At 39.2% G+C, this 13,436-nt stretch overlaps 1 protein-coding gene across 2 annotated transcripts in view; it reads left to right on the top strand.

The window, feature by feature from the left end:
* Window positions 1-305: 305 nt before the first annotated feature.
* Window positions 306-13,436, top strand: part of Cdh20 (cadherin 20) — a 66,630-nt gene continuing 53,499 nt past the window's right edge. For both annotated transcript variants that reach the window (XM_048806126.1, XM_015482333.2), the window contains exons 1-4: window positions 306-723; window positions 8,849-9,143; window positions 9,673-9,792; window positions 12,478-12,645. In XM_048806126.1, the coding sequence (XP_048662083.1) occupies window positions 478-723; window positions 8,849-9,143; window positions 9,673-9,792; window positions 12,478-12,645 (829 nt within the window). In that variant the 5' untranslated portion in view covers window positions 306-477. The remainder of the gene's footprint in view (window positions 724-8,848; window positions 9,144-9,672; window positions 9,793-12,477; window positions 12,646-13,436) is intronic.

The following is a 13,436-nucleotide window of genomic DNA, read 5'->3' as shown; positions in this document are numbered from 1 at the left end:
CACTGTTTTTAAGGGTTCAGAAGACTAGCTGAGTACAAATATTTCAAAGAAAGTACTTTTAATTTTCAAACCAATCAATAATACAGTATACCCTCCAGTTAAGCTGTCCTGAGAAGAAAGCTATTCACTAGTTTTATTTCCACTGAATCCATATCCAAAGGAGTGGGATGTTGTCTTCTTTGTACCAAAATATTATATTTGACTAAAGCATTTCTAGTCGACTCTTTAATTCATTGAGTAGAAAACTGAATATTTACTGACTTTTCTTGAAAGCCTGCAACCAGCCCATAGGAAAAGAATTTGACATCATCACACTGTGTTTCCTTAATTTGACAGGAAGTTAACTTCAAGCAGACTGACTTGAATCAGGATCTCATTTGGAAAGCATCCGTATCCAATAAACTTTTTAATTTGGAAAATACTCGAGTACCAGTGGCTTATCGTCCTATACTTTTCTTTCCAAAATCCTGCAATCCCATGTGGACTTCTGGTAGAATGAGCAATGCAAAGAGCTGGCTTGGACTTGGCATGTCCTTATACTTCTGGGGATTGATGGACCTTACAACCTCCGTTCTCTCAGGCAACTCAACACCACAAGGTGAATTAGAAACACTCCTGTCAGACAAGCCACAGTCACATCAGCGAACCAAGAGGAGCTGGGTTTGGAACCAATTTTTCGTTCTGGAAGAGTACACTGGGACTGACCCTTTGTATGTTGGCAAGGTAAGATGCACCCAGCAGAAAGATAAATTATCAGCATATCTGATGTAACAACTGAATATAAATACAAACTGAGTATAAATGCTCACCTAAGCCTGTGCCTGAGGCCTAACTAGTGGCATGTTACTTGACCCCTAGCATGTCAAGTATAAAATATAGCTTTTGTTCTGTCAGACACCAGTTAAAAAGGAAAGATTTTTCTCCTTGTCCATCCCTATGTTCAAATAACAGAAACTAAAGTGGGGGTTTTAGAGGAAATGCCTTAGACCCTTCCAAGAGCCAGTCCCAACAGGGGCAACTGCAGCCCCCTGGGAATGACAGGATGGGAAGAGAAAAAGGGAAACATGGAGGGGAAAGCAGAGGTTTTATGCTTTGTTTTCATGTTTTGTTTTTGTTGTTGTTGTTTTTTGTTTGTTTTTTTTTTTCAAAGCATGTCCACAGGTATAGCCTAAGGCCCAAATTCAATGGAAAAAAAAAAAGAATAAAACATTCTTCATTCTTCATTTCAGGATATCCTAGCATGTGCTTTAGGACAGATGGAGACAATCAATGAATATATTTATAAACTTTATGCTTGAATTCCCTTGATTTATCTATCATAATTTCATTTTTAATCCTGGCTCTCTACTGTGTTTACTTTATTTGGATGTTAATCAGAGACCATTTTGTGAAAGCAACCAAGTGAGAGAGAATGGGAGACAAGGAATTAATTAGAAAATAAATAATCCATTCAAATGGTAACTTTAAAACACTTGTTTATCCCCAAAGCTAAAAGCATGAGTTTCAGACTCAAACACCTGTGGTTCAAAGCCTGGGTTCACTGGGTACTTTCAGAAAGACTTTGGAGGTCACCAAGCCCTGTTAGCCCTGCCTCCTCAACTGTCCAATGAGGAGAACAAAAGAATTCAAGAGTTGCTACTTCTCAGGAGTTGTCTGCCTGAGATCTTCTCCAACTCCCACTCACTCCTTAACCCGGTTACCTGGCTCTGTCCCTACCTCTGCACTATTTTCACCACTCGGCAGGACCTACCTACTGCCCAATCCAATGACTTCACTTTATGGAACCTCTTACTGACAGCTTTAAAGATCCTCACCCATCCTTCCTTCCCATTTCTTTCTCCTCTATCAATATCATGACCATCACAATCCTGGTTTTCCTCCTATATTCACAGCCTCATTGACTGGTCCCCTCTTTCGGTCTCTATCCTTGCTGGGTTTGTATGATTCACCTAGGCGCTTCCCCAATCACACTCCTTCCCTGGTGGATGAGCCACTCCTGTGATTTTAAATACCTTCTCTACGTGAATAAGTGTAAAATCTCCATCTCTGACTAAAACTACCCATCATACTCTTGCTACATATGTGATATCACCATGTTTATGACTCACAGGTCTTTAAAACATATCATGTCCAATGAGGAACGCTAGTTTTTCCTTTCAAACCTAGTCTGCTCCAGTCTTCCCTATCTCAACATTACCATCACCCTATTTAAAAAAACAAAAACCTAGTAGTCACTCTTTCCTTTCCTTAAATGCCACATTCTCTCCATCTGCAATTCTGTTAGTTCTATGTCAGAATAATTCCAAAATCCTTCATCTTTCTCATCTCTACTTCCATAATCACCTCTCACCTGGCAAATACCTACCTGTTAGTCTCCTTGTATGCACCTGCACTTCCTTCCAACATATTCTCCATATGTGATTTTTTTTGCAAGTATATTAGATTACATCAGTCTTTAAATCTCTTTGATGTTTTCCCATTGGAAGGGAAGGAGGCCCTCCTAAAGCTCCCCACAGTTTACTGACCTGGCCTGTCTCTGGCATCCAGCCATGACCTATGCTACTCTTGCTCTTGTTCTGTTCCAGAGACATGACGTTCTGGCAGTTCCTACAACGTGTCAAGTGTTTCCTGTTGTTACTCCATAATTAAATGTTCTTCTCTGATTTCTCCCATGATTGGCTCCTCTTTCTCCTTTTCCTTGGCCTTTCTCAGGGGGAGTCCCTCATTTACTCTCTCATCATCATTTGTTTCACGGCTTTAATCACAACCCACAATATTTATTTTTCATTTACATGTTCATTGTCTGGAGTCCCTGACTAGACCAGAAGATGAATACAATACGGATATTGCTCCCATTTTATCTCCAAGGTCTAATGTGGCATCTGTCACATACAAGATGCTCAAAAAGATATTTAATGAGGATAAATAAGTGAGCACCTTGTGTCTTGGTAAAGATTAGAAAAACTAATGTATATAAAATGCTTAGCACAGTACCTGGTCCAGAGTAAAATTTTAATCGTCATGACCTTGTGGAAATAAGTAGCAGCAGCAGCAGTGTAGGGAGTTCATTACGGGAATTTAGCAGCTTCCTAATGCATACCTAATGCAGCTGCAAACCCCATGGCCTCAAAACCTGAGTTTCTTTCACTTCTCTTTTCTTATCTTTTTATCGTTCATGTACGATTAGTCACTGTATCTGTCCATACTTCCTTGCCAGTCTCTCTGAGAGTTACCTCCTCCTCTCCTAGCTGTCATTACTGTTATCCTCCATTCTTTGTGATTAGATTAACTGAGCAGACGCTGCCTGTCTCCCTGTATGAAGTTCCTTACACCCTTCTTTCAGGGCCCAGGACATTTTACCCCCTCAAAGCACCTTCTCCAGCACGTTGCTCCTCTGATTAAGAAAGTATTGCAACTCTTGAATGTTTAGCCAAGCTCCTGGCACAGGTTCAAAGATTCCTCCTCCCTTATCCAACCCCCTCCCACAATTTCTCAAATTAGGAACTCATTGCACCCAAGCCAGATTCCTTACAGGCACACCCAATCCATCAGTACTCACCCCAGATGTGTGCCCATGTGACTGTCCTGCCAAGGATATGCTATCACCTCTTCTCTTAAGTCACATTCAGATTCCTTAGGGTCTCAGCTTAAAAGCCACTTCTGTCATGAACACATCTTCCAAGTACTCAGAATTCCAAAGCCTTCTACTCTTTGATATTTTTAAGACACGTCTTTCATGGCTATTGCTAAAATAAATTTAAGAAAAGAATACATTTGGATCAAGTAATTGCTTTGTAGGTCTATACAATTTATGACTCTCTTCCCTCCTTCAAAGCATAGAAACTGATATTTGCTCCCCAATCTTGTCTACACCTCCCAGACCTACCATAGCAGGAAGGCAAGGGTAGCTAAGATTTTATTGGACTACCACAAACAGTACCACAGTACTGTTTCAGTCACATTCACCTGAAGCAGGTCATTTAATCATTATAACAATATTGTGAGATAAGCAGAGATAAGTATAATTAACCTAGGGAACTAGGCTTGGCAAGGTTACATTCTTGCCCAAAGTTATACCGAAGTAGGAGGTAAAGCCTGGATCAAGACATCTATCGCTCTTACACGAAAGCCATGGGATTTCCTTTACATTACTCTTCATGTGGCTAGTGACCTAAAGACTCAGCCCTGAGGACACCCAGGGAGATAGGCATGTAACCAGCCTGACTGCTTCTTGAACCCTTTATCACTGATGCTCCAGAGGATTTAGCTGTGTAGCACCCTGGAGGACTGAGTGCTCATCCTGTCCTGACTACCTCCATCCGAACACAGGACAGCCACACGCCTCAGCAGTCATCTGGTCCAGTCAGCACACCAGTAATGGGGGAAGGTTTTACCCTGCCCTGGGCATGTTACCTCCACATGAAGAGAGTTACACATCCCCTTTCACTTTCTTTTGAAAGAAAATTCATCCACCTTTCATTCTCTTTATCCTGGGGGCATTCACCTTTTCACCTTGAGCTCCAAAACATGTCTGTTTAGAGAACCTGCCAGAGTATTTGCCTACTTCAGGAAGGAGCACGGCAACAATTATGAACTATAATTGGTGTGGCCTTATAAAATCTACACTGGGCTTTCTAGGAACCGGCAGCGTGAGTTAAGGCTAGATTACACTGACATATGCAAAAAGAAGATACAGAGAGCCTGTGCTTTTACAGGAATCTGAGTCCAAGTCATGCTGAGGTTAACAACTACATGGACACTAACCACAACTGTAGCACTTACTAAATTTTCAGAGCATCAGAAAACACTCTGAAAACCAATTTTTATTTGTTTTCTTTACATATATTTTTACTTTTTTTTGGTGCAGTACTATACTAGAGATTGAACCCTGGGTCCAGGGTTGTTCTGCCACAGAACTATGTCTCCAGTCATTTGTTTATTTTGAGGCAGTGTCTGCTAACTTGCCCAAGTTACAATCTCCTTGCCTCCAAAGTTGCTGGCATGTGCCAGAGCATGGCTTATCACCCTAGTTTTCAAAATCCTAAATCAATAGAGATTTTGGAGATTTTTTTTCCATCACTTGCTACTCCTTTTGATGAAGATCTTAAAAACTAAAGAATTGGGGCTGGTGTTGTAGCTCAGTGGTAGAGCACTTGCCTATGTCACTGGATTCAATTCTCAGCACCACATATTTATAAATTAATAAATAAAATAAAGGTCCAGTGACAATTTAAAAAAATTTTTAAAAATCTAAATAATTATTAGGATAAATAAGATACCAACTATCTTATTCTGTCTAGATTTTTTTTTTGGGGGGGGGGGTTGCCCAAGACATACATAACTGTGTGCTTCCACCTCCACTGTTCAAGAAGACCCTTGCTTCCTCTGAATAGTATTCAATGTTAGTTACATTAAATAGGGATAAATATAAAACTCATTTTCATTGTACTGCCAATTTGTTGAGTGACTTTAAGAAAAGCTATTAATGTTCCTCTTTGCATTTTTGCAACCAAATATATATTTTCTGGCTGTTAAACCCCAATACTCCGTATATTTACTGTGTTGATTTTAAGCTCGTTAGTGTCTCACCCTGGTAATCACCTTTTCATACTCCACTGTGTGATGTGTGATGGGACTCTGCAAGCCACAATCTCTTTTTCTAATTGGCTCCCCATAGGTTCTACCCTTAGAATGTACCAGAGGGAGGATGAGAGGCTGGAAATGGAAGAAGGGACTGGCTCCTTTACTTCCCAGCAGTTGGTTCTAGTTTGGAGGCTTCTTCACTCTCAGCCCCATTACACCCACTCAGCAATACCCGACACAAGTCTGCAGGACTTGGAGAGGGGTGAACTCCTCTAAGTCCTGAGGTTCCAGATCAGGAGCAACTCTCTCTACTCAGAAGCCTGGCCCAGCCTCCAAGGTGCCTCCTCCAAAGGTGGGAGCTCCAACTCCTGCTCTTCTTTTCTCTGCCACAGGGGCCTTAGTTATTTCCTGGAATTACTATCATTCTGATCCTCAGTGTTCCCCTCTTGCCTTTTCAGTCCTCCAAAATCAATGTTCAGTATTTAGTGATGTTGATTAAAATAACAGTAGGTTTTGTTCTCTGACAAAATCCTGAACTATTCCTCAGAAATCAGTTCTGCATAAGGTCTGTACCTACCCCTTCATAAGCTAATGCTCTTCCTGGCCAAGAGAGGCCTCTTCTGCTTCTCTGTGGGAATCTTTCCTCTCTTCATCCTTCTCTCCCTTCTCTTGCAAACATGCAAACACACACTCAGAAGCCACCAGAAAGATGATAGCTCTTTTAAAACAAAGGCAACATGGCTCTACAAAAAGCCTTAGCCCTAGCCCAACACCATGCTTTCAATAAAATTTTATTGAGCATGTACCACATGTCAGGGCCGACACCAAGATGAAGGTCATATAGCCCTACTGTCAAGGAATTCACAGTCAAGAAAGTACTTGGAATTCCTTTCCCAATACAGAGGAAAGCAAAGACAACAGAGCTGAGATTCAGCCCAGATTACACTGGACATGAAGCAACCTAATCAACCCCAGGAACCAAAACTCTGTCCTCAGGAGCAGTGACCTGAGCTTCTGGTGTTTGTTAGGCACTCTTCAAGGGCACAGCACCCATCCTCAGCCTAAGTGTTCCTAGCCTTCTAATGTTCTCAGGCCAAAACATTTTAGATGATAAAAGATCACCTCAAACAGTCCAGAGTTCATACTTTATATCAACTTCTATCCCCCACCCCAACCTGAATAATATATCATGCCCTAAATTAGCTTATTTCATTTTACATCCTATGACATATGCCTTAAAAATTCTCTCTCTCTCTCTCTCTCTCTCTCTCACACACACACACATACACACACACACAGTAAACAAACACATACACATATATTTTTTTCTTCTTTAATTTAAGAAACATCCCAATATCTTTGTCCTTTTCCTAATTCCATTCCTCTACCAGAGAACACAGTTCCATATGGAATAGATTTTCATTTCTTTGTACACAGGTCCAAATGAAATATCTTTCTATCCTACACACTAAGAACTGGGCGCTTCTGCTTTTTTTATCTGCATAGAGAAAATTTGAGTTGTTAAAAAAAATAAAAATAAGTTCTCACCTTTCTTCATTCCATGTAATTACTGTACATGGAATGAAAAAAGGTGAGAACTTCATATTGTACATAGAATGCTTTTAGAGAAAAAAAACACAGTTATTTTTCTGGTCAGTTTTATTCTTACTTCCCTTTTCTAGATAAGACATAGCTGAGTTCCTTTAGGCAGCAAAATTACTGCCTGCAGGACTTGGCCAGAAGTCAGTTTGCAACCAGCCAGTCACAGCTTCCAAAGCCATCCCTGTCTGGGGATGTTGTGAATACATTCCAGGTGTCTTCTCGGTTCCCATGCTTGTTAGTCCTTAGAGAAACAGCCCCACCAGTGCTTCAGGCAGCCATCAGGCTACTATAACTAAAAAGCCTGCAGCTGCCTCTGCCTTCTTGGCTACACTCCTGGAGGCCTGATGCAATCAGGGAAGAGTGAGTATGTTAACACCCTTTTCTCTGTGCAGGTATATCATCATTGTAACTGGCCCCATTTGTAGTGTTGCTATTATGGGAAAGTCACTGTGTTTACATACATTAATCTCTAATGATCCCAGTAACCCTCCAAAGTAAGTATTACTACTGTTCTCTGTTTATAATGTGAAGAATTAAGGGTTACAGACAGTAAATAATTTGTCAAGGGCATTCAGATTACAACTGACACAGACAGTGTTCAGGTCAGATATATTTGGCTCTCTGCCCTAAGCTTAACACTGGCTGTCTGTTTTATAAATTAATCTCATAAACTCCATCACTGAACTATGCAGTGTTAGCAGTGCAGGCAAAAACAGAGTTCAGTGATGTTGATTAAATTTAACTAATTTTTGTTGTCCCCTTTATAAAAAGACCATTACCTAAAAGCAGCACAAAATTCTAGGCTTCTTGTCACTCATACTCATTACCTACAATTATTAATGCAGAAATGTGTTTCTAAGCCAGAGGTATAAATAGACTCCTCTACAGTATTATTATAAAACTATCTGGGAGGAATATAGTTGGTGGGAAGATAAAGGCATGTCCCTAACTCAAACACACACACACACACACACACACACACACACACAGATTTAAGTGATTCAGTTATGAATCCAAGGACAAGTCCCATCAAAAGGAGAGATACACTGATATAAAAAAAAAAAATACTCACCAGCAGGTAAATTCCATTTGACATGTGAAATACATGGGCAAGCACAGTTCTACTAAACAAATCCACCAAATTGGAGTCAGAGAAATAAAGAATTGCAAGAATCCCTGGAAATTATTTAATAATTTCCATATAGTAAACTTAGCCTCTCAATGAATCACTTCATCAATTTTTCAGCAAACATTAAAATTTTTGATATTCCAAAAATTAATTGATAGCAATTTTTCAAAAATTTTAAATATATTTAGGCTCTCCACCCACTCCTCCTTCATTTTTTTCTTCTTCAATGGAAAAGTAAAAAGATTCCTCCCTACTAGACTTCTTTATTCACACATCAAAAGTCTACACTTTTCAAGATGTTTTCTATCTGTATTCCTCAAGAAGATTACTTTTAAAATAGTATGTTCAGGATTCTGAATATGTTGCAGAAAAAAATATTAACAAACCTCTATTTGCTCTTTGATACAATTATGTTCAAAGCTAATTAGTTCTTTGTAGACAGACTTTTTAAACATTTAAGTGGAAAAAAAATCCCTGGGTGAAGGGTTGTTCTAAGTCCATATCCAATGAGATCTTGGTGCTTTTTTCCCCCAGCTTCATTCAGATATGGACAGAGGAGATGGATCCATCAAATATATCCTATCCGGAGAAGGCGCAGGCATAGTGTTTACCATTGACGACACCACTGGTGACATCCATGCCATTCAGAGGCTTGATCGAGAGGAAAGAGCCCAATACACTTTAAGGGCTCAAGCACTGGACAGGCGGACAGGCCGACCAATGGAGCCAGAGTCAGAGTTTATCATCAAAATACAAGACATCAATGACAATGAGCCCAAGTTCCTAGACGGACCTTATGTTGCCACTGTGCCAGAAATGTCACCAGTGGGTAAGGTGGTGATTCACTAACTTTCACAAACAGCAAATGCATTATGGGGGCAGGTGGTGGGGATGCAGAAAAGGAGACAATGCACAAGGCAGCTCACAAATTACAAAACTGAACCCAAAATGACAACTAAGTCCCTTGGCAGAGAGCAAGCTACTTAGGCATATAATCAGTCACAGTAAATAATAAGAATGAATTGTTTTCCAGCTCTGATTCTTTAAAAACAAAAGAATAGATTGGCACGTACATACATGCGTGTGTATGTGTGTGTGTGTGTGTGTGTGTATTGATTCATAAGGAGGAAGCATTTTGCTATTATCAAAAAACAATGAAGACCCAAAGACTGACTGGTTACTAAGAATTTAAACACAATAATTATCATTTTTGTAAAACAAGTACAAGGTAGGAGTTAAGGAAGCCTGACCTAGAAAGGGGACTCTGCCTATAAAGCAAACATAATATCTACAAATGCTCTAAGACTGACCACTCAGGATTGCGTCAAGTTTTTAGCAGGTCTCCTTCTTTTCCTCAGGTACTTCTGTTATCCAGGTGACAGCCACAGATGCTGATGACCCGACCTATGGCAACAGTGCCCGGGTGGTGTACAGCATTCTCCAGGGTCAGCCATATTTCTCCGTGGACTCCAAAACAGGTATCTGATTCAAGAGTCAATTCAGAGGTGTTTGCTTTTTTCACAATCCTTTGCAACCACTACTTAGGACAGACCCAACTCTCTTTCTCAAGAATTCTCCAGGGAGTGTGTTAACCAGAAAAGATTTGTTATAAGCTTTAGGATTAAGAGAGCAAACTAGCATTGCCCTGTGGGTGAGAGCAGCACGATGCATACAGTGTGCAGGGTGATGAGAAAGGCAAAGTATCTTACTAGCCTCTATAAAGTTCATGGATATATTTATTCCCAGGGGCTAAAGTCTGTTATAACTTTAATAAGATCCAAGAGGACACACACATTCACCTGCACTCACTCTAGAATCATAGACTCTGAAACCAGAAAGAGTCATTGGGGAATGGTCCAGTGCATTGCCATCTATTTAACAGATAAGGAAACTGTGAAATCAAGAACCACATTCATCTGGTTATGGATATGTTCCTTGACATGTGATCTGATATTCTTTCCACTAAACCACCCTGTACTAAAGAGAACACAAGGCCAGAATTAGTTGCTTCTGGGCCAGACAGGTTTTGATGATGGAGGAAAGAGCACATAGGATGTGGCCCTAAAGAAAGACAGATTCTTTATTTTTTATTTATTTATTTATTTATTAATTTTTATTGTTGGTTGTTCAAAACATTACATAGTTCTTGATATATCATATTTCACACTTTGATTCAAGTGGGTTATGAACTCCCATTTTTACCCGGTATACAGATTGCAGAATCACATCAGTTACATATCCATTGATTTACATATTGCCATATCCATTTTAAAAAAAAATAAAATATTGCATTAAAATTAAAAAAAAAATTTATGTTCTTTTGGTAACTGTTCAGACCCAAGCATAATACTAGGAACATCACACACACACACAAAAAAAAAAAAAAAGAAAGAAAGAAAGAAAGAAAGACAGATTCTGATAGGCAAGTTCTAGTAGGGAAATAAGCAGAGATAAGTGAATGAGTAAGGAGCAATATGGCAGGAAAGGACACATGTGTTGGACAAACCAACAGGATTCCCTTAAATATATTTGAGTTGGGTAGGGTAATTTTTATATCATTATTAGCTTACCCTATGCCAGGTCTTCTCTCTTTTAAAATACTTTCATAAACATTACTATACTTGAGTCTCCCAAAAATCTTGTGAACTAGTGAAATAAGTAGGAAGTATTTTACTCCCATTTTACATAGGGCAAAACAGAGACCTAAGAGAAGGAAATGAGTAAAGAAACTTAAGAGTAACAGAGGTAAAGTCAATGCTGAATACTCAAAGTCATCTCTTTTATTTGAAAGAAAAAAATATTTCTATTATTAGCAACCTGATAGAATTTTTTTGCCCAGAAGTCCTAAAAGTAACCAGGCATTCAGAAAACTGTATCATAAAAGCAGAAAACAAAGGAGCATAAATTACTAGAAGGAAAGGAAAAGACCACAGTTAGGGACTTCTGTAAAACAGTTAACTTCAATAATTCTGCTAACAGGGAGAGAGAGGATGAAGGGGTGGCCACAGGGGGGAAAAATACAGGCAGGAGGAGGGTAATGTGTCCTTTATATCCTAAGAAAAATCTATATTATTTTGACAGCTCCCAGGGGGCATAGTGTTAAGGTCAAAAATACATAAAAAGATAGTTACTGCTGTGCCCATGAGGCATTTAAAATATATATTTTTAAAATATATATATACATATATATATTTTTTTAAATGTTGTTCTTACTAAATGAATAAATGCATTACAGGAGTAAATTGGGGACAGGTGTTTTCCCAATCCCCTCCCTTTTCACGGAAGAGATCCATTTAGCCAAGGGTCATGTCATAAACCTGCAGCAAATATGCCCTTAATCTTTGCCTCCAATGCATAGAAATCAACTTTTCCAAGTTGAAAGGTTAAAAAGGAGATACAACAGTACTGTACATCCTGGTCAGGATCAAAACACATTTCAGTGGATTTCGTTTAGACCCCTCTTCTTAAATGAAACCTTATCATCACACTGCTATGCTGCTACTTACTATCTGGGGAACTTCATTTTCATACAAGGTAAAAATAAACAACTTGCAGAGCATCTTTTATGTCCAAGCTCACAGAATTCAGTGAAGCACAGAGGTAAGAAGAAAATAACAAAACAGAATAAATATATAACAAAAGGAAAATCAAATGAGAATTCCAATACTACTTACAGGTAGTGGGGAGGCAGGAAAAGGCAGAACAGGAGCAAGTTATCTAAAAAGAGTTATTCACATTACAAGGGCTCTAGGGGTTGAAGAGAGAAACAGCTGAATGAGAATTATCTAAAATCACAGATGTGTAGACATATGAGGCTTTGTTTTCTGAACTCAAAGCCCCAGTTTTCTTTGGTGAGACTGAGCAGTCTGAAATCTCCTTGAACTGCAATTCCCCTAGTGGTAAGAGGACCATTGCTGCCATCTCCCGTTCTCTTTTGGTAATGTCACCATCAAAGAAAACCAGCTGTTCTTCTGCTGAAACAGTACATTTGCTGCAGAGAAACTTTTTTGAAGCAGGAATTTTTACCCTGAGTTTCATAAAACAGGTGACATACATCTCAACTCTGGGCATTTACCATGCACAAGGGAAAAATCTAAAAGTGAATCTTTTAAAAACTGCACTTATGGTTTTGTTTTTAAAACAAAGTCATTTCTATCCTGCAGGTGTAATTAGGACAGCGCTCATGAACATGGACAGAGAAGCCAAAGAGTACTATGAAGTGATTATACAAGCCAAGGACATGGGAGGGCAGCTCGGGGGATTAGCTGGGACCACAACAGTCAACATCACCCTCTCGGATGTCAATGATAACCCACCCCGCTTCCCCCAGAGTGAGTACCTAACCAACCAGAACCCATAGGGATGCATCTTTTACAGAAATGCAGGAGAAAGGACAGCATGTTAAATGCAATGCAATCATTCTTGGATTTCGTCCCTATACTCATTGTGCAATTCTTTTTTTTTTCTTTTTAGTTATACATGACAGTAGAATCTATTTTGATGTATTTATACAAGCATGGACTATATCTTATTCTAATTAGGATCCCAGTCTCGTGGATGTACACAACAGTGAGATTCACTGGGGTGTAATCACATATGTACATAGAAAAGTTGTGTCAGATTCATTCCACTGTCTTTCCTATTCCTAGCCCCCTTTTTCCTTCCCTTCATTCCCCTTTGTCTAATCGAATGAACTTCTGTTCTTCCCCCACCCCTTACTGTGGGTTAACATACACATATCAAAGAGAAAATCAGATCTTTGGTTTGGGGGATTGACTTATTTCACTCAGAATGATAGTTTCCAGATCCATCCATTAACCAGAGAATCTCAAAAAGTCATTATTCTTTTTTTAAGTATTTATTTATTTTATTTATATATGATCAACAGGAACATACCTCAATATTGTAAAAGCAATCTATGCTAAGCCTCAGGCTAGCATCATTCTGAATGGAGAAAAATTGAAGGCATTCCCTCTAAAATCTGGAACAAGACAGGGATGCCCTCTCTCACCACTTCTGTTCAACATAGTTCTCGAAACACTGGCCAGAGCAATTAGACAGACGAAAGAAATTAAAGGCATCAAAATAGGAAAAGAAGAACTTAAATTATCACTATTTGCAG

This window comes from Marmota marmota, unplaced genomic scaffold (genome assembly GCF_001458135.2).
Source record: "Marmota marmota marmota unplaced genomic scaffold, marMar, whole genome shotgun sequence".
NCBI lineage: Eukaryota > Metazoa > Chordata > Mammalia > Rodentia > Sciuridae > Marmota > Marmota marmota.
This window is presented reverse-complemented; position numbering and strand designations above follow the sequence as displayed.